The sequence below is a fragment of the Protopterus annectens genome, chromosome 3.part0 (genome assembly GCF_019279795.1).
Source record: "Protopterus annectens isolate FY-2018-M chromosome 3.part0, PAN1.0, whole genome shotgun sequence".
Classification (NCBI taxonomy): Eukaryota; Metazoa; Chordata; order Ceratodontiformes; family Protopteridae; genus Protopterus; species Protopterus annectens.
The window spans coordinates 170,549,576-170,571,874 of NC_056731.1; the positions used below are offsets into that span (position 1 = coordinate 170,549,576).

General features: G+C 43.5%; 1 protein-coding gene across 1 annotated transcript in view; it reads left to right on the forward strand.

Annotated features, from left to right (window-relative positions):
- The window catches only part of KIF15 (kinesin family member 15), a 2,415,358-nt gene that overhangs the window by 365,152 nt on the left and 2,027,907 nt on the right, over positions 1–22,299 (forward strand). The window contains exon 5 of the mRNA XM_044065522.1: positions 15,451–15,488. Coding sequence (XP_043921457.1) covers positions 15,451–15,488 — 38 coding nt within the window. The remainder of the gene's footprint in view (positions 1–15,450; positions 15,489–22,299) is intronic.

Consider the following 22,299-nt stretch of genomic DNA (forward strand, 5'->3'; position numbering starts at 1 on the left):
TCGGGGTATGCCTTTCCACCTCTTCCTCTTCTTCCACGGGTATTATTAAAGATCAAACAGGACAAGCCCAAGATGATAATCTTGTTGGTCCCAAATTGGCCTCGACAGTTTTGGTACCCAACACTGAAAAACCTTTGTCTGGAGCCCCCTTGGGTTTTACCACAGACTCCGAACCTTCTGTCCCAACAACAGGGTCAGGTTCTGCACTCCCATGTCAAAACTCTCAGCCTGGTGGCCTGGTTAATACAGGGTCTTTGATTCATTCTCACCTACCCAAGCAGGTTATGGATGTCATTTTAGAAGCCAGACATCCTAGCACTAGAAAATCTTATGCAGGAAAATGGAAAAGATTTTGTTACTGGATGCAGGCTCAGGATTCTGATCCTCTTATTCCTAACATTCCTCTGATTTTACTTTACCTGACAGACCTCTTACATAAGGGTCTCTCTTTCTCTTCAATAAAGATACATGCCTCTGCTGTTTCTGCTCATTATAATACAGACCCTCCAGTCTTTTCCCACCAGCTCATGAGACAGTTTCTCAGATGAGCTAAGAACTTAAGGCCCCCTAGATCTCCTCCCATTCCTGCTTGGGATCTCAACTATGTTTTGGAAAAACTCACCTTACCTCCTTTTGAGCCTGCTGCCACATTTGACATCAAGTTTTTATCTTGGAAGACAGCTATCCTGTTAGCTCTGACCTCTGCCAGGAGTGTTTCGGAGTTGCAAGCTCTCATGGCTGTGGAACCTTATATTATTTTTCATCAAGACAGGGTGTCTTTAAGGACTAATCCTATTTTCATGCTTAAGGTGATTTCCAAAGTGGCTTTAAATCAAACTATTCACTTGCCAACTTTTTTCCCCACTCCTCAAAATAAGGGGGAAAGGATCTTGCATTCCTTGGATGCACACAGACAACTACATTTTTACCTGGACAGAACCAAGGACATCAGGAAATCAGAGCAATTGTTTGTTTCTTATGCTTCAAGTTCCCAAGGTAAAGCTATTTCAAAACAGACCATTTCCAAATGGATTGCTCATGGAATCAGATTTTGCTATTCACACCATGGAAAACAAATCCCAGGGACTATAAGGACTCACTCTACCAGAGCTGCTGCCACTTCAGCTGCCTTCCTCAGAGGAGTTCCTACCAAGGACATTTTGGAAGCTGCAACTTGGAGTTCAGTGCATACTTTTTCTAAGCACTACAATCTACCTCTTTACTCTAAGTCTAGGGCAGGCTTTGCTTCTGCAGTCTTGCAGGGCCTTTTAGCCGCCCCCTCTACTTTATGACCACCTCCCTTTTATTCTGCTTTGGGATTCAACCCTACAGTCATGACTGCAACAGTGAAACATGATGAACGTGGTACAGTTGTGTACACTTACCATAAATGTAGATGTTCGAGTGTCTTCACTGTTGCAGTCTGGGTTTCCCTCCCTCCTGTCCCCTCTTATTTTTTCTTTTGTGTGGTTCCTTTTTTCACCCTTCTTCTGAGGTGTATTTGCAAAGGGTATGGGATCTTACTCATTTTGGAACTCCTGACATCTGGGGCAAGAAAAACTGGAGAACATGGCGTCGGCTGTCAGCTTTGTACTCCTGGCGCTCTGACGTCCGGGAGCATGGCTGAACAGCCGACGCTGGACCCAGACTTTGGGATTCTGGCCGACCGAGGACTGCCTGCCGGCAGGGGAGAACCCTACAGTCATGACTGCAACAGTGAAGACACTTGAACATCTACATTTATGGTAAGTGTACACAACTGTACTTTTTCGGAGTCAAGCTTGACCCTCTGACTCCTTACCTCCTGCTCCCAGTAAGCCTGACAGATATTACAGGGTCCCTGACTCGCATAAATTTTTATTCAGAAACCCTGCTGCTGATCCTGAAACTATTTCTCAGGGTCGAAAGGGAGTTAAGGCCTCAACAGCAAAAAATCCTACCCCCTCTGACAGAGATTCAAGGGCATTGGACAGATGGGCAAAAAAGGTTTATACATCTGCAACCTTGGCAATCAGGGCCTCAAACTGTCAATTTCATATGCTTAAGTACCAACAACATGTTATGGGATTGCTGAAACAGAAAATGATGTTGATTTCAGAATGTGCAGAAAATAAAGAATTGCAGGAATTATTGCATGCAGCTGAACAAGTTGGAAAGCATACTTAGCAATGTGGTTTTGATTCTTTAGAGGCCTCCTGCTGGGCCACAGTTACTGGATCTGTGATTAGGAGGCATTCCTGGTTAAAGGAACAAAATTTGCCTGATCATGTTAAAGCTAAATTGCTAGATGCACTTTTACAGCATGATTCTCTGTTTGGTATTAAGGCAGAAGAGGTTTTAAAGAAAATGGAAGACAAAGCTAAGTCTATGCAAGCTGTTAAATACTTCTTACAAGTACAGCCACCAAGATTCAGTAGACACTGGCCTACAAAAAATTGGTCCTTTCCTGTGTCAGACAGAGCTCAAAGGGGCAAATCAAGACGCCCTAAGGGCTCCAGATACCAGGCGCAAGACTCATACAGGTCAAAGCAATGGGGCGCATCCACCTCCAAATCTGGAGGAGATAAAGCGCAAACCTACAGAAAGCAATCCCAATGACTTCCCTCTGCCTACACCAAGCACTTATCTTTTTGCAGTACCCATAGGGGAAAAATTAGCACTTTTTGCTCAAAATTGGCAGTTAATAACCGAGGACATGTGGGTAATAAACATCGTATCACAGGGATACAGATTCCATTTCCACACTCTGCCAATGGCAAATGGTTGGCCAGATCTGCCAAAAAATCAATGGGCAGAGGGACAGAAACAGGTTACGTCCATCATGGATATGGGGGCAATTCAGACAGTGCCAGAACAGGAAAAAGGACCAGGTTTTTACTCAAGACTGTTCTTGGTACCCAGAAAGGACAAGGCCTGGCAGCCAATACTGGATTTATCGATTCTGAACACATACCTGGACATTCCAAAATTCAAAATGCTGACTTTGCAGCAGCTTCTGCCCATGCTGGGCAAGAATGCTTGGCTGATGACTTTATACCTAAAAGAGGCATACCTGCATGTCCCAGTAAGACAGTCGTGCAGGAGATACCTCAGAATCAAGTCTGGCTTAATGCACTACCAATTCTCTGCACTGCCATTTGGCTTATCTACTGCACCCATGGTCTTTACAAAGTGCCTGGCACCAGTAATTGCATTTTGCAGACAAAGAAGTATACAAATATATCTTTACTTGGACGACTGTCTGATTCAAACAGAGAACAAGGACACTCTACTTCGGCACTTGGTGTTTGTGAAAAGGCTTCTAACATGTCTAGGGTACAAAAGAAATCACAACTGGTACCCTCTCAAAAGATAATATTCCTGGGTGCAGGCTTGAATACAACTGCCCAAATGGCTTACCTCACACCAGACAAGCAAAGGCAACTGACTACTTACTTCAAACTGATGGCAACAATAACCCAGTCTTCTGCAAGACAAATTCTGCAGGCTCTGGGCTTCATGGCATCCTGCATCCTACTAATTCCATATGCAAGACTGCTTATGAGGAAACTTCAATGGTACCTAAAATGTTTATGGAGTCAACATTTGCACAGTCTGGAAACGATGATTCCTCTCATTCTCTGTCTGCAACAGAAGTTTCTATGGTGGGCAAAGGCTTGTCACCAAAACATGGGATGGTCCTTCACTCTACCCCCTGCCAGCCAAACCTTAACAGACACATCAGATTATGCCTGGGGGGCCCACATGGCAGGAAGATGCATTCAGGGCATATGGCCACCAAAACAAATACATCTACATATTAACCAGAAAGAGATGCTAGCTGTTCAAAATGCCCTAACAGCCTTCAAGGACTTACTTTATCCAGGACAACTACTGATAAAGATGGACAACACCACAGTCATGTGGTATATAAACAAGCAAGGGGTCACACACTCATACCCTTTTTACAGATTAGCCATGGCACTGTGGGACACAGCTTTGACCTACCAAATACATCTTCAAGCTCAGTTCCTGCCAGGAAAACAAAACACTCTGGCAGACGATTTAAGCAGAAACCTTATGGAGCCTCACGAGTGGAAACTAAATCCCCAAGTCTTCAGCATGATAACAGAGAAATGGGGGAGCCCAGACATAGATCTATTTGCCTCTCCTCAAAATTATCAATTGAAAAGATTCTGCACAAGGACTTATCAGAGACCAGCATGGAAAGTGGACGCTGTATCCTTCAGTTGGAAAAAACTATCAGTTTACGCCTTTTCTCCTCTGCCTCTTCTACCCAAGGTCTTCCTAAAAGTCAGACAAGAGAAGCCAAAGATGATTTTAATTGCCCTGGACTGGCCCCGCCAATGCTGGTACCCTATCCTAAGGAACTTGTCTCAATACCTAGCTTGGACCTTGCCTCAAAGACCACAACTACTGTCCCAGCAAAACAATCCGATCCTGCACAATCAACTACAGACTCTGAACCTGGCAGCATGGTGCAATCATACAAACTACACCTCTCAGTAAAGCTGTGATGGATATCATTGTGGAAGCCAGAAGGTCTAGTACTAGAAAATCTTATGCTGATAAATGGAAGAGATTCTGTGCTTGGAATCAAGCACAAGGAACTGATACAGCAGAACCACATATTCCTCTGATATTACAATACTTAACTAAGATGCTTGACAAAGGCCTATCTTTCTCATCAGTCTCAAAATGCAGGCATCTGCCATTTCGGCTCATTACAATACAGAGCCACCAATCTTTTCTCATCCCTTACTAAAGCAGTATCTTAGAGGAGCCAAACATTTAAGGCCTCCTAGAAGATCACCATTACCTGCATGGGACCTCAATTATTTGTTGGAAAAGCTCACCCTGCTTCCATTTGAACTAGCTGCTACCGCTGATACAAAGTTCTTATCATGAAGACAGCTCTGCTACTAGCAATTACTTCAACAAGAAGAGTTTCAGAGCTACAGGCCCTCATGGCTGTGAAGCCTTTTATCATATTTTACCCAGACAAGGTGTCTCTGAGGGCATATCCTACTTTTATGCCTAATGTGGTTTCCAATGTGTCTCTTAACCAAACAATTCATCTGCCACCTTTTTATCCAAATCCGCAGAATGAATTCTACATTCCTTGGACGTACACAGACAGCTAAGATTCTATTTGAGCAGGACTAAAGCTCTAAGAAAAACTGAGCAATTAGTATCATATGCTGCAGGATCAGAAGGCAAGGCTATTTCAAAGCAGACAATTTCAAAATGGATAAGCCACTGCATCCGTTTCTGCTACTTACACCATGGTAAACCTGTGCCCAAGGGCATTAGGTCTCATTCCACCAGAGCTGCGGCTACTTCAGCAGCCTTTCTCAGAGGAGTACCAACCAAAGACGTTCTAGAGGCTGCTACTTGGAGTTCTGTTCACACCTTTACAAAGCATTACCATTTGCCTCGCTACTCTTAAGTCCAGGGCAGGCTTTGCCGCTGCAGGGCCTTATAGCTGCACCTAATGCTGTTTAGCTCCACCCTCCCAGCCATAGCTTTGGGGTTCTACCCAAATGTAATGACTGCAACAGTGAAACACGAAGAACATCGTACAGTTGCGTACACTTACCATACATGTAGATGTTAGAGTGTATTCACTGTTGCAGTCCAGGTTACCCTCCCACCATTCCTTTGTCATTCTAAAGTTTATCTTTCCTTCTCTATCTTCTACAACCTATGTGGTGTATTTGCTTGTAGATGAAGGTAAAGTTTATATTGATGCATGAATATATATATAATATTGCTACCTTTTTGGGGGCACCTGACATCGGGGGCAAGAAAAACTAAAGAAAATGGCTTTGGCTGCATGTTTTATACGCCTGACGTCATGGAAGAGAAGACAGTAACCGATGCAGGACTCAAGACTTTGGAATTCAGGCCGACTGAGGGCAACCTGCCAGCAGATTACCCAAATGTAATGACTGCAACAGTGAATACACTCCAACATCTACGTTTATGGTAAGTGTACACAACTGTACTTTCTTCACCTTTGCATGCCAATGGATCTGGCTGTTAGGTTTGACATTTATAGCTTCATGGGTGATTACTAGACTAGCTACTCTAAAGGGCCTTTTTAAGCTTTGCTGGGCTTCCCAAGTGTATTTGACAGGCTTTGATACCATACATGTTATAGCGGTATAGCTATGGTACAAGTAGTTGTGCACTTATAAGCTTCCCCTTTGTAACAGAGACATAAGTGGCAAACAAAGGGTAAATTTACAATTTCCTATCCACTGGTCTAAGATGCACTTAAATAAGTGCAGGGAGTAGCTCTGTTTCAAGAGACATATAACTCCAGCATGTCTTATTTGTGCTGCAGACCAGGTGTAGGTACCTAGATTGGGTGTTTTTGTTGTTGTATTGAAAATGTGCAACAGGTCCATAAGGGCCGGTTCAGGGGATCATTTGAATACCAGGCAGAGATCGTCTATCAACAATCTGTGGAGATAGTAGAAGGATAAGATTCGGAAACATTCCATGTAGGACATGTCTGCACCATATATGTTTTTAGTGAGGAACCTTTGTGGGCACTCCATTTGTTGCATATGCCTGTTCACGGTACAGTGGAATAAGGACATATTTGGATCTGGATGCCATATCCTTGCTTATAACGTTGCACAGCATAGAATAAAGTCTTACTGCAGTAGACACATGCTGGTCAAATACCAAGTAACATTCCAAATTATTGTCCACAAGGTCAACTTTTAGGTGTGTGTTATCATCGTAGAAATTTTCAAGGGTGGTTGTCTTTTTGAAAGATACTAGTGTGCATTTTTGGCATTGGGTTTTAGACCGTGGTGTGTATCAGGCCTTCTTGGAGGATGTTCGAGTCTTTGGGGGATTCTGTTTACAGTTACACCTAGTTTACAGTCATCTGTAAAGTTGGTCAGCCAAAGGCATACCTCTCAACTCTCCAGATTTTCCTTGAATGTCCAGATTTTTGCCTCAAATTTTTGGTCCGTTTCTCATAAATGTTTGGTTTTCTGGAAAATTATTGCTAACTTTTTGAGGATGGAAGTCAGAAAATAAACGAGTATCTGAGTTTGATTTCATACCCTTCACAACATTCATGCTAATGGAAAACCTGATGTCCTATTTATATATTGCAGTTATTCATAAGCTGTGGGAGTCTGCAACCAGCTGATTTGAACGTCCGGCCAGTGTACAAAACTCTAAAGCTACTGCAGGGTACATGTGATGTCGGATATAGATCCAGTCCTATGTCAGTCATAAAATGACTGGTGCAAAGCAGACGTCCGCACGCATCCATCTTCAGAACTTTTCTGCCGCCAGTTAGAATGTCTTCATCAGTCATTTGCTTGTAAGCAAAGTTGCAGATTCTGATCCAGATAAGTGCCCCTCTGGGTTTTTTTCTTACTGATTTGTGTGCTACTGTTGTGCCTGAATTCACATGTCAACTAGGAAGGGCAAGTGTCAGTGTGGAAGTCAAATTCCACATAAAGATTCCCACGACCTTTGTGTGCTGCCTAGGCCCTAACTAAGACCGTACCTCCTGTTCGATTTGCAAGGCCTTTGTCCCCAGACCTTGTGCAGTCTAGCTTCCCTCAATCTGTATTTAGAGATCCAGTGCCTTAAGCAATTAGCACGCGATATGGAAGGTATGTTGGGCCCTTCAGGTGAGCCTGTTGTTAAGGCCAAGAAACCTGTGCCTGACTTACCTGCTGCTCCTCCGATTCTGGACTTTCCTCCTGAGGAAGATGTTGCCCAAAGACCGTTTAGGAGTAGGTAGACGATTCTTCCGTATGTTCTGTGGTGAAGGCCATGAAGGATCTTAATAGCACATCCTTGGTGGATACAACAAACATCTGCTTAGGACTTACGGGGGGGGGGGGGGGGCCCAGGTTCACTGTTTCTGAAGGCCCGTGTGGTGATCCTGAAATCATTTTTTGCGAAAATGTCCCGAGCAATATTAGAGTGCAAGTTGACGTTTGGTACATCATCCTTCCACCAAATGGATATCTCGCAAAACTAAGCATGCTGTGCTCCTTTTACCCAAGAACAGCCTGAGGATTGGCATGGCTTCTCTGAAGTGCTCTTTAATGCTTTCATTGCCCTGAAACAGTTTGATGGTCTCTGTCTGCCTTCTCCCTCCTTTTCTCCTGTTTTTCCACAAAGGAGGATTTCAGTTGAGGCTTCATCTGATGAAGATAACTCATATGGGGATGAATCCTTGGCATACTCTGCCCGTATTTCATCTTTGTTAAGATATGCTTCCCTGGAAGAAGAATCAAATGGCACAGAATCTCATTGCTCCCAGGTGTCAGAAATTCAAAAAAGATATGACCCTCTTCAGATGGAATCACCTTCTCCAACTGAAGTTCCCCCTGTGCTACCAGCTTTTTTTTACATGCCTTGTCAGCAACATCTAAGTGCCCTGATTCCCACCCTCCTGTCCCTAAAAGGCTAGACAGGTTTTACAAGGTGCCAAAGGATTATTCCATTTTCTGTTTAAATGTCCCTCCACAGACCCTGCAGATATTTCTGTGTCTGCTGATAAGGCCTCTAAGATGTTGCCTTCCATTTCCCTTCTACCCTCAGACAAGGAGAGTAAATTTATGGAGAAGCTGGGGAAGAAAGTCTATACTTCAGCATCTTTGGCATTTAGAGCCATAAATTACCAAACCCATATGGCAAAATAATCTCTAGCTCTTCTCTCTGATGCCAGTAAGCTAATTTCAGAGCTTCCAGACTCTCCTACTAAGAATCAGTTATCCTTCATTTTGAGCTTTTCTGCTCAAGTCACATGCCATTCTAGTAAGTGTAGCGACGATGCAGTGGAGGCATCATTATAGAGCTGCTGCTTCAGGGTCTGTTCTCAGGAGGTACTCCTGGCTCAGACTACAGCCTTTGCTAGATGACATAAAGGCTAAAATCATGGATGTACTCCTTGACAACAAGGCCTTCTTTGGTGCTTATGCTGCAGAATGTTTTAGGTGTTTACAAGAACAGGGCAAAGATCTACATGACCTAAAACACATTTTTGTGTCCCCAATTCTCAGATTTCAAAGGGACAACCCCTCTAAAACCCCAGTTGTATGAAACTTTCCAGAATTCAGTCTACCGAGGGTAAAAGAGATGCTAGAAAGCAAAACTCAACCAAGTCCTCAGCATCTCCTGCTGCTTACAAGGAACCCTTTCCAAGCAAGCCAAGTGGTCCGTGACTACCATCCTCCTTGCGGCCAGACCCCTCTCTACTTGCGTCTTTCTATTTCTCTCCTTGCTTGGAAACAGTTCAGCCAGAACACGAGTCCTCTCAAGCATCCTTCAAGGATACTTCATGGTGTGGAAGACTTCACCTTCTTTCAGTGGTATTCTGTTCCGCAACCCCCAAAAGAACAACTGGATTACTTTCCCCAAATCATTTTCAGTCTTTCTCAGGGTACTCTTCAGAAGGTACCACCCTCTCAAACAGAGAGAGTTTTACTCCAGGATGTTCCTGGTCCCCAGGAAAAATGGCCCCTGGAGGCCATCCTAGACTTGTCTCGCCTAAACACCGTCCTGAAGGTTCCCACCTTTTGCATGCTATCTTTGAACATTCTACTTCCCCTCATCCTTTCTCAGGCCTACATGGTGTCTCTGGACATAAAAGATACTTACCTCCACATTCCTATTCATCCTCTGTTCAGGAAGTATCTTTGCTTTGCTATTGCTTTCTCACATTTTCAATTCTCTGCCTTGCCTTTTGGACTGTCTACTGCTCCAAGGGTTTTCATAAAATGCTTAGCTCCTGTCATAGCCTTTGACAAACTAAGGGATATTCAGATTTTTCTGTACCTGGACGATCTTTTTCTCCTAGGCTCATTTAGACACCGTGCAAGAGAATCTGCTCTTCATGGTGTCTCTGCTGGAGGGTCTAGGATTCACTATCAAAAATCTACATCGGTCCCTTCTCACAACCATATTTTTTTTAGGATGCAGAATACAAACGGACCAAGATGTTGGCTTCCTTACCTTTGGAGAATGCTCTGTCTCAATGCCTACTTCCTGGCTCTCATGCCTCTTCAGTCCCCGACTGCCAGGGAGCTTCTCAACCTCTTGGGCTTTATGGCATCCACTATCCCCATGCTATCTCTAGCCAAGCTGCTCATGAGGAAATTCCAGTGGTACCTCGGGTCACTATGGATGCGACATGCTCATCCATTGGAGTTTATACTCCTTCTTGCCTGCTTGAAAAAAGGAGCTGAACTGGTGGATTCAGCAGGTTACCTTGATTCCAGGCCTACCATTACAGCTGCCTCTTCCACTCAGTAGCTGTTCGTCAATGCTTCAGACTTGGGATGGGGAGCAAACCTGACATCCTGGAAGGTTCAAGATGTGTGGTCCCCCTTCCAAAAGAGGGAGCACACAAACATAAAGACGAGAGCCCTAATTTTCCCACTGCAAATGTTCAAACTTTCTCTTCCAGGTGCCATAAAGTGGAAGGAGTGGAGGGAGTCCTTTGGTATGTCAATAAGCAAGGAAGGGACCAAGCCTGATCTCCAGTGCAGACTGGCTCTCCAAGCTTGGGAGTTTGCCTCTGAGAGTCAACTCTCCCTCCAAGCAAGTCTAAATTTCTTATACTCAAAATGTTATGGTAGACACTTTGAGCAGGTCCTTGACTCATTCCCACAAATGGATATTAAACAGGGATGTTTCTGGACAATGTCCATCTGTGGGTATGCCTTGGGTAGATCTCTTCACCTCCCCTGAGAACAAACAACTTCCAAACTTTCCAGAATTTTGTGCCAGAGTTCCCAATCCTGTGGCATGGAAGGTGGACATGCCCTGTCTTTCTCTTGGAAGGGGATGTTTCTCTGTGCAACCCTCCCTTCCCGCTACTCAAAACAAATCCTGTTGAAGATCTAACAGGAGCAACCAAAAATCTTGTTCGTGACTCCCTTTAGTCCAAGACAGCACTGGTTCCCCTTCTGCATTTAGCCAAGGGCAATAATCACAAGTTACTCCACAGAATGGACCTACTCACACAGAAGAAGCCATCTGTAATACATCCACAGATGTCAACCATGTAGCTGACTCTGTGGGTGATAGTACTTTGATCCCTTTCAGGCACCTTTGTTCTGAGGACATGCCGCAGGTTCTGCAGGAGGCCAGAAAACCCAATACTAGGAAATCATATATTTCCAGATGGGAAGTGTTTTCATCTGGTGTCTTTCTAAGGACCTGCAACCACTGCTGGTGGATGTTCCAGTGGTTTTGTCTTACCTGTGTGAATTATTGAGTGGATTTGTCATACTCTTCATTAAAAGCTCATTTTTCAGCAATCTCTGCCTGTCTGGCTATGGTTCCTCCCTTGGCTTCAAGACTGGAAGTTAAACTTTTCCTGAAAGGCGTCCATCTCAGACCACCAAAGAAACCAGTTCCTCCTCCTTGAGATCTAAATTTTGTTCTAGAGAAACTTACTTTGGCCACTTGAACCATCAGTTTCTTCTTCTCTTCAGCATTGCACTTGGAAAACAGTTCTTGTGGCCATCACCCCTGCCAGAAGGGTCTCGGAACTGCAGGCACTGATGGCCTCTTCCCCCTTTACTGTTTTCCCACAGGGCTAGGGTCTCCTTATACACTAATCCCTCCTTTATGCCCAAGGTGGTGAATGAGTTGTCACTTAATCAGTACATTAACTTGCCCACCTTTTTTCTATCTTGATAATCCTCTTGGATGTGCATAGACAACTCAGATTTTATTTAGACAAAGTGAAGCCTATTAGGAAATGTGATAGTCTTTTTATTTCCTATCATCCTAGGGCCCTGGGCAGGTATGTTTCCAAACAGACTATATCCACTTGAATTTCCAAAACCATTTCCTTTTGCTGTATGTCTCATGGGAAAACTATTGCTTCCCCAGTAAAGGCACATTCCACTAGAGCTGTGTACTCCTCTATTGCTTTCTTCAAAGATCTGGACACCTCCTTCATATTAGTAGCAGCAACCTGGTCTTCTGATGATACTTTCTCAAAACATTATAAATTGGATGACATTTCCAGGTTTAGAGCTGGTTTTGCTAGGGCTGTCCTGCAGAGGGGGCTGTAGAGAGTGCTACTGCCCCTCCGCCCAATTCTTCTGTATGTGCTTTGGTATTCTCCCTCGTTATGAATACTGCAACATATAAATAGAAGGACATAGAATAGTTGTGTAAAGTCTTACTATAACCATAGCTATCCGTTTCTATATGTTGCAGTACCCTTCATCCCCCCCTCGCCTCCCCCCTGATGTTTACCTATCTGCTGATTGTGTTTCCAAATCTTTTCAGGCTGGTGTTATTCCTGGGCATTCAGTTTTGAGGATGGGTGCGTGCTGACGTCACTTTGACTGACGTAGGACTGGATCTACATGCGACGTCGCACCTACCAGCAGTAACTTTAGACTTTTGTATACTGACCAGATGTTCCAGTCAGCCTGCGGAGGACTCCCACATGTTTTGAATACTGAAACATTTAGAAGAGAAGGACATCTATGGTTATGGTAAGATTTTACACAACTATTCTTTTTATCAACTTTAAGTTTATAAGAGTAGTATTTAAAAAATGTCCCTATTTTTGGGCCTTTCTCCCCTCATTTATGGCATTGTCCAGATTTTTTGCTCTAAAAGGTTGAGAGGTATGGCCAGAGGCCACTGATATTGGCCTTATCTTCAGAGAAGTTGATACCAGAAAGAAGTGACCCCATCACCGATCCCTGGGAGAGACTCCCAATGACTGGTCTTTTTGTAGAGGTGGACTTGCCTATCCTGACTGTGTTCTGTGAGCCAGCTGGCTATCCACTAGGTAAAGTAGGGGTATAATAGTTAGTTTTGTGAGTTTATCCACAGTGGGGAAATTCCAAGTAGGCAGTATGCACCATTTTGTCCTTATCCTTTGCTTTGGTGATTTTCTTGAAGTCCACCAGATTGAGTATGCATGACCTGCCATGTACAAAATCAAATTGGATTGGATCCAGTATCTGAAGGTTTCCTGTGTTTTTACGCATATATCCATGATTTTTTTTCATTGCCTTATAAATGAAGACTAGTCAGGCTTATGAATTATTAGTTTCCTGGGACCATGGATGGCCCACCCTTGTGCAGATCGATAACAGTTGCAGCCCTCCATTCACTTGGCATGAAGCCTGTTTGGAGGCTTCAACTGAGTAGTGCTTCTAGTGGGGCTCAATAGGTCATGTTTTGTGCTATTAAAGAGGTATGCTGAGATATTATCAGGTCCCATCGATAGTGTTTTTAGCCTTGGTGGATACTGAGGGACCTGTTCCCTAGGGGATAATTGGGGGAGCTGTCCATACATACATACATACATGCATACATACATACATACATACATACATACATACTTACAAATGTTTCAAACACAGGCATTAATGCCCTTCTAGCATATCTGTAAGAGACACTGTACAAGTTCAGATATTTTAGCTTTTCATAATAGCTTAGATTTTCACATCCATGGATGCCCTTGGTATATTTCTGCTGTACTCTTTCCAGTTTATTCATGCTTGTTTTCCTATAGGGTTTCCATGTTGTTATTCCATACTCAAGTTTGGGTCTAATGTAACTAACAAACAATGACTTCGTTTTTTGATTTCCTAGGCTTTATAAATCTTTTTATTCAACTTATAGTTCTATAACTATCATTAGCCAATTGGTTGATATGTTTAGAAAAACTCCTAGCTAAATCTACCCATATACCCAGGTCCTTAAATGAGTCTACATTTTCAATCACTGTGTTCTGTATTAAATATTCACCTTTCAGTTTGTCTCCCAAATCTCATACGCTTAGTTTTTGATGTATTTATCAACATATTATTCTCCTGTGCCCAAATAGTCAATTTAGTCAAATTATTTTGCAGACAGATAACACTTGTAATTAGTTTACCCAATTTCAGGTCGTCAGCATATAGTCTGTAGAACACCTCAGATGAAAAAGGTAAGGTCTGAAAGATACAATCTAAACAAGTAAGGGCCTAGGACAGAGCCCTGTGGGACACAAGCTATGGTTGGGGATATTTCTTAGCAAGGTGACTGGAGGTGAAAGTGAGGTAAAATTAGAGCTGAATTTATTGTCCTGTAGATTTGCTGTTTATTCTGGCTCAGTATAGGTGGCTCCATTTACAATTAGTTCAGCACATTGTTGTGTATTGCCTATGAGGTTTTGGGCATAGCTGAAGAATGCCTTGTGGTAGTTCTTTGCCTGTGAGGTTACTTTTACCTCAAATATGTCTTTAGTAGACTTGCCCCCCCTCAGTTGTTTTGAGGCATTGGACTTCTGTTTTCTTTCTTTTGTTATACAAACTATTCCTGTTTGGATTCCACCAGGGTGGCTTGTTTCTTTGTCCTGCGCTTATTTTGCGGTATGCACTGCTACCTCTATGCACATGTAAACATAATTGTAAAGGTATTTTGTAAATGGCTCCATGTAGACAGTGTCTTTCTTAAAAATTGGAAGTTTGCTTAGGAATAATCCCTAAAAGTTCCAGGTTTACCTGGTGTCCCATGCTGTATTTTTTAATTTGAAGTAAACTACTTTATTGTCCGATCTGACCATTGAAGATGTTATGTTTGGGGGGCGGGGGGTAACATTCCCCCATGTTGGACTAGGTAAAGGATGGTGGCACTCCTAGTGAGCACACTGATTAGATGGCCCAGGGCATTCATGTTGACAAAGTCCAGGAATCTTTGTGCCTACAAGATTGAGGTTGTGCATGATTCCTGGTTTATTATGTAGTAGTTAGCCACTCATGAGTATGGTGTTGGGTTGAATGGAGAGTGACTGTTTGGTTATGAGAAGGATGGTTCTGTAGGTGCTAGAGTATTTTCAGTTGGGTGCAAGTTACATTTTATTCTTCATTGGAAAGCTTGTAGGGTAATTTCTTGACTAACATTATGACACGAAAAAATCAGGAGGGTAACTGGTTATCAAGTGCTTATCTCAAGGTTCAGTCAAAGGTAGACACCTGTGCTGCTGTCCACCTTGTTACTGATGTTCCCTTTACAAACATGATGTGTGTGGATTCTCTAGTTGCTGTCCTTCAGAGAGGGCTTTAGTATTGGAGTCCTTTGGTCTGCTTGTGTCTCCTTTATGTTGTGGTATACTTCCATTTATTGACTGATATGAGTGTTTTTATATGCTACATCTTGCAGCAGGTTGGATGGACTCCCTCAGATTGTTTTTTTTCCTCTCCTTTCACCCCCTTGCATTGGACACTTCTGCTTTATTGCAACAGCAAAGCTTGGTGCAAGTTTCTGTTGCCACAGTCGTGTACTGTGCATGGTTCAGAGAATATATGGTAGCCTTCCATATGAAGACGTGAGAGTTTTAGAGCAGCACTGGAAAGAGCAAAAAGATGTACCAAAGTGTTGCACTCACTGTAGAGGGCCACCTTAAAATAAACTGACATTCTATTTGTTTCATTGCAGTGGGCAGACTGGATCTGGGAAGACCTTTACAATGTTAGGTGAGTGAGATTTTCATAATAGTTTAAAATGCATTTTTTGTGGTAAGTTGCATTTTATTCTGTCACAGGACTGGGTATTTCCATCTTGTATTTTATAGTACATTTACACAAGGACACATGCTTGTGTACATGTTTAAACTGCTCTAGTATCTACGTAAAAGAATTCATCCTAATCAGTATGTATGCATAAGTTAATGTGCTTCTTAATCTGTTATTTTTCATAATTCTAGGAATTAACTATATGCATGTTTAAAGTTTTATTGCATTTTAATGCATGGTTATTTGCAGATTTTATCTGCGTAGCTTTTATTACAGCTCATGTCTGAAATGGCTAAACGTTTTAAATTTTTGAATGCTGCAAATATTTTCCTCTTGGTGCCCCAAGCACATGGTCTTCTCTGGCACAATGTAATTAAGGAACAGCACATATATAAATTTATAATGTATAAACTCACTAGGAATTAATCAGTTAAGAATGTTTTGCTGCTTTTAAAGACTGCTCAAAAATACTATGATAATTCCTTGCCAAGACCATAAGAACTACATTATTCGTAAAAAAAAAAAAAAAAAAAAAAATCACAGAAGGCACCAAGATGTCCAAATGTAATTTAAGTGAAGCATGTTGTCACAAAAGGAAATATTGCCAGCCCAGCTAGCTGGAATTTTGTAAATAATTCTGTCATTTGTGAGTATTGATATGATTTATACAGAAGTGTGCACAAAATACTGAGCTTAAAGGATGTATCTACAGTGTACCCTACTGGAAGAGAACAGAAATGTATATAAACTGTTGTACCTGTGTAAATGTATATGCTTTAACCGTGAGAACTAGAGCATAGAGGGTTACTTGCAAAACTTCAAGAAAATGGTTGAAATTAAATTGTTTTATGATTGTGCTATAAAAAGTACTTTCAATGCAGCAAGGAGACAGGATGTCTGGATCTAGGGCGCCTTCTGCATTGTTTTGTGTTTTATTGTTTTATGTCTTCTAGCAGTTGCAAAGATCTGAGAGAGATGTATTTTTCACATGGAGATGCTAAAGTGCTGATAGTTTCTGACAATGTGGGTTTAGCTTGGGAATTAGTCAGGTGACAGAATGTGATATCATCCAAGCTAACCCAGCAGTAATATTTCATATCACTTTAAGAACATTCTGAGAGAGAGAGTGCATTTTTTATTTTGTCTTTGACCTGGAAACATCAACTCATCACTACCTTCTGCACTTGCCTTGCTATAAGTAAGTTTTCGGAGCATAGTAACTATTTTAGATCCAGACAGGAATATAGTAAAGTACAGCTTAGATATTTTCTTTATTCATTTGAGTCTGTCCTGCAATGTTCTATTTCCTGTGATTTTGAACTCTGATGCAACTCATTACTGAGTATTGTGTTATTTTTTTTATTAAGTATATTTAAAACTTTCAACGGTGGCTGTTCTGTTTAGAGATATTTAAGCTCTTAAGAGTACTGGCATATTTATTTGGTGACACTGTAGAAGCCACTCCTAAATAGCCTTGTTCTTGGTCAGACTACCATTTGGATTAATCGTTAAGTTACACAGTAGGATTGGGCACCCTTTGTTAAGGGCCTTAATGTAGTTAATATGAGCTGGCTGGTGGCAGTGATAACTACCTTATAGTCTGGGCAGAAGGGGACATAGCTCATAAACCTGTGCCAGCCTTTCCCAGGTGTGTGTGTGTGTGTGTGTGTGTGTGTGTGTGTGTGTGTGTGTGTGTGTGTGTGTGTGTGTGTGTGTGTGTGTGTGTGTGTGTGAATCAAATCTGAATGTGTGTGTCAGCTACTTGGACAGGGACACAGCACTGGTTGGACAGAGAGAGTGCTTGAGATCTTAGCTTGGCCACTCAGCTGAGATCTCAACTGTGTATAGCTGTGCCAGTGGGTAGTCTTATTGGGGATCTAGAGAAAGAGGGAGAAACCAACCCAAGACTGACTGTGATCTCTGTGTGCTCTTAAAGGAAATTGCACTTTCCTGTGTGTACTTGTCATCCTCCCAGTGGGTACGTCCCCCACTGTTGCCAATGGTGAGGATTGAGGCTTTTTTTATTACTGCTTCAGTGCTGGGTCATCACATATTAATTGGTTGGGAGTGGTGAGATAGCCGCAGCACATATTAATTGGATTGTGGTGTGGATATTGAATTCCTGTAGCCTGTAAACAGTGGTCACTAAGGCAGGAGTTTGTACTCTCAATCAGCCACACAGTGAACATTCAGAGTTTCATATCACAATTTTTATTTTTTTTATTAGCTTAGTTAGGCAGGGAGAGCAGGCAAGCATGTCAGCAGAGGAGTATGGCAAGCTGACAAGGAGCCAGTTGGCTGAGATGTGCCAGGCTGAAGGACTGGTGCAAGCCAACCTGACTAAGGCAGAAATGATTGTAGCCTTGGTTACAGCTGCATCTCAGACCAGCAATCAGGAGGGCAATCAGGCTGGCTTTGGAGATGTACCACTCTCAGAAGATGGACAATTCAACCTTTCCACAGAGGGCTTAAAATCTGGCTGGAGTTAGAGACTTGAACTGAAAGCCAAGCATTTGGAAATAGAAGCAGCAGAGAAACTTGTGACGTCTAGAAGCTGAGGGGAATGAGAGGCAGAGGCAACATAAGGAGATGCTGACTCTCCTCCAGGATCATGGAGGTAATGGGAAAGGGAATACGCAGACCCCAGAAGCAACAAATGTCAGTTAGTTTCTTCCACAATTTATAGAGGGAAATAATTTTCAAAGAGTATGTAAACAGTATAATGTTCAAGGGCTCTGGGTATGGTTCCTGACTCCCTTACTCTATGGTAAAGCTGTAACTGCTATTTCTAAATTGTCTGATACTGATTGTTTAAATTATAATACTGTAAAAAAACCTGTCTTTTAGAATGTTTTAAGTTAACACCTGAAGCTTATAGGAAAAAGTTTTGTCAGCATAGACGCAAGACAGATGAGTGTGTGTGAATATGTTGCTGAACTAAGCACTTTTTTCATAGGTGGGTGAGTGGATGTCAGGTCACCACTTTTGAAGCGCTGGTAGACCTTTTGGTGAGGGAACAAGCCCTTAGCACTTTGCCTGAGGACATGAGAATCTGGTTATCTGATAGGCAATGCAATACTGCAGATGAGGTGGGGAAGAAGGGAAACATATACCTAGCAAGCAGGGCATCACTGCATAGGAAAGGGATACCCAGTGCTGCTCATGGGTTTAAGGGAACCCATGGTGGGCAGCCCAGACCACCCCAACAGTGTCCACCAGTAGCAGGGGAAACCACTAGTCCAGGTACATGTCCAGAGCCAAGGGTTAAATGTTTTTAATGCAACCAGTCAGGCCTTGTAGCGTATAGATGTCCGCAGAGGCAAGTTGGGGAACAAAAGGTGGGTGAGCCAGTAAGTGGGAATGACAGAATGGCAGAGTAAGTTGTCTCAAGACAACAAGGGTACCAGACTACCACAAGAGGTTTTTATCTCATCTTAGTAAATGGGCAACAGGCCACTGCTAAGACAAACAGTCTCTGACCTAACCATTGTGAAGCCTGCAATCGTTAAACAGGCGCACTACTTGCTTGGGCAGTCTACCGCAGTCAGAGCTTCAGGAGGGACTCCATTCCAAATAACTTTGGCTAGGGTTCACCTTGACTGAGAGAGTGGAAAAGGAAGCAAGCAAGTAGGTGTATTTGAGGATATCCCTGCAGATGTCATGATGGGGAAGGATTCTGGTAATGCGGTACCTTGTGTGCATGCAGTTACACACAGTCAGGCTTGGAGACAAGCATGTGGGTCTGGCAGCCTGAGGGAGACTCAGACAAGACCGTACACTTGCAGCCAGAACTGGTGAGATGGTTACTTCAGGGAGGGAGCTACCCTCTAGCAGTGAGACTGAATATGAACCACAGCTGCTTGTGGGCACTGATGTTCCCTTGGACAGAGTGACTGCAAGGGCAGAGGTGAGTAGTAGTACCCAGGCTGACTGAGGCTCCACTGTCAGAGAATACCAGACTTCCTGTGGAAGGGGAGATGGAAGGGTTACAAAGAGAGAGTTTTGACAGGCTCAGCTCTCATACCCTACATTACAAGGTCTGAGGGAGGTAGCCAGTGAGGCACCTGATTCTCAAGGGAAAGGGGAATCTGTATACTGGGACAAAGGGTTATTGTATAGAGAGTGGACCCCTGAGGGAAGGTGAGAGAATACAGCAGTTGGTAGTGTTCAGCGCCTACCATCTGGCACTTCTAGCAATAGCCCATGATATTCCTTTTGCAGGTCATATGGGCATAAAACATACAAAGAGACATATTATGCAGAACTCTTATTGGCCTGGGATTTCCAGAAATGTAACGTGATCAGTGCCAAAAGGTAGACAAGGCAGGAGACAAGGTGAAAGCTCCTTTGATGCCCTTGCCTGTGATTGAGGAGCCATTATAGAGGGTAGCTATGGATATTGTGGGGCCTCAGAGTTCCCCAATTTCCACAGGGAAAAAAGTATAGTCTAGTGGTAGTAGAGTATGCTATCAGATACCCTGAAGCTGTGGCCTTCATTGAGGTAGAAAAAGGTGGCAAATAGTTAGAGATTTTCAGCAGGGTAGGTTTCCCCAAAAAATACTGACTGACAGAGGTGCCAATTTCATGTCAGACCTGCTGGCTTGTCTGTGGAAGCACTGTGGGGTGAAGCGCCTAAAGACCACCCCCTACCATCCCCAGACTAATGGTCTGGTTGAGAGGTTAAACTCTAAACTAAAGACCCTGCTACAAGCATTTGCAGGCCAGTTTAAGAGGGAGTGGGACAAATATTTGCCCCATGTGTTTGCTTGCAGAAAGGTGTCCCAGGAACCCACAGATTTTTCACCCTTTGAGTTACTGTATGAGCATAGGGTGAGGGGACCTCTAGATTTGATGAGTGAGAGGATGAGTGTGAATCCCACAAGGAGTCTGTTGCGGCATATGTCCTAAACCTCAGGACAAGGCTGAGGGAGCTCACGGGCTTGGCCCAGGAGAACCTGGCCGAAGCTCAAAAGCAGAAAAAGGGCTTGTACGAAAGGAATGCTTGAGCTAGAGTATGCTGTGGGGCAGCAGATAATAGTTCTCATTCCTGTCAGACGCAACAAGCTGCAGGCAGCTTGGGGAGGGAGGGACCCTTCAAGGTTGAAAGGAAGGTCAGTGATTTTAACTACATACTAGAAATGCTAGGCAGACGGCAAAGGCACAAACTGTACAATGTTAACATGATGAAACCTTGCCATGATAGTGGATGACAGGAGGAGGATGAGGGGATCTGGTAGACTGATCTCCTCAGTGAGGCTCAGACTGATACCTCAGTGGAAGGGGTAGCAATGTCCCAGCAGCTATCCCCTACCCAAGTTCGAGAAATCCGAGCAGTGTTACAGTAGTTTGGGGACATGTTCACTGGGAAATCAGGGTGCACCCATCTGGTGCAACACCATGTGGATACAGGACCTCAAAGGCCTATTAAGCAGAACCCTTATAGGGTGCTTGAGAGGGTCAAACAGACTCTGAGGGAGGAGATACAGGAAATGTTGGAACATGGGGTAATTCAAGAGTCCATTAGTGCCTGGGTCTTCTTAGTGGTGCTGGTGCCAAAGAAAGATGGCAGCACCAGGTTCTGTGTGGACTACAGAAAATTAAATAGTTACACAAAGTCTCAGATGCTTACCTCATGCCTAGGACAGATGAAGCCCTAAAACAGCTGGTTGGGGCCAAGTATCTTACCACTATTGATCTAACCAAGGGTTATTGGCAGGTGCCCTTGACTCCCAGTGCTAGAGAGGGGTCAGCCTTTGTAACTCTTTTCGGCTTGTATGAGTTCACGAAGATGCCCTTTGGATGAAAAAATGCCCTAGTGACTTTCCAGAGGCTGGTAGATCGTATCCTAGCAGGAGATTTTCCCCTTGCTTACCTGGATGATATTGCCATCTACAGCCATTCCTAGCAAGAGCACCTTCAGCATGCCGGTGAGGAGCTGATCAGACTACAAAGGGCAGGGTTGACCATTAAACCCAGTAAACGTCAGGTGAGTATGGCAGAGGTCTCCTACCTGGGACATAGAGTGGGGAGTGGTAGTATCAGGCCAGAACCTGCCAAAGTGGAAGCCATTCAGGCATGGCCTGCCCCTTTTACCAAAAGCAGCTGAGAGCATTCTTAGGTACAGCAGGATACTATAGAAAGTTTATCCCTAATTATAGTACCATAGCTGCTCCCCTCACAGACCTGACAAGGAAAACAGGCCAGATAAGGTGGTGTAGACCCCAGCATATGAGCAGGCATTCTAGAAGCTTAAAGGAGCTTTGGGAGGATCCCCTATGTTAGTCCAGATTACAGCAAAGACTTTATTGTGCAGGTAGATGCTTCAAACCATGGGGTGGGGGTTGTACTCAGACAGGTTTCCTCAGAAGGAGAAGAGCACCCAGTGGTATATCTCAGCCATAAGCTCCAACCCAGGGAGGAATGATATGCAGCTGTAGAAAAGGAATTTCTAGCCATAGTGTGAGCACTGCAGAAACTTCAGCCTCATCTGTATGGAAAGAAGTTCACTGTAGTTACAGACCACAATCCCTGTGGCTACATCAAGCCAGTCAGCAAAATGCCAAGTTACAAAGGTTAGAGCCCTAGGGTTGCAAGTATATGATATGACAGTGCAGCACTGCATTGGGGTTAGCAATGCCAATGCAGATGGGCTCAAGACAGGGAATGTGTTAAGGTATTCAACCCTCTGAGTTTCTCAAGGTTCACTTGAAAAAAAACAGTTCGAGTCTTTGGGGGATGGGGGGATGTCACAAAAGGAAATATTGCCAGCCCA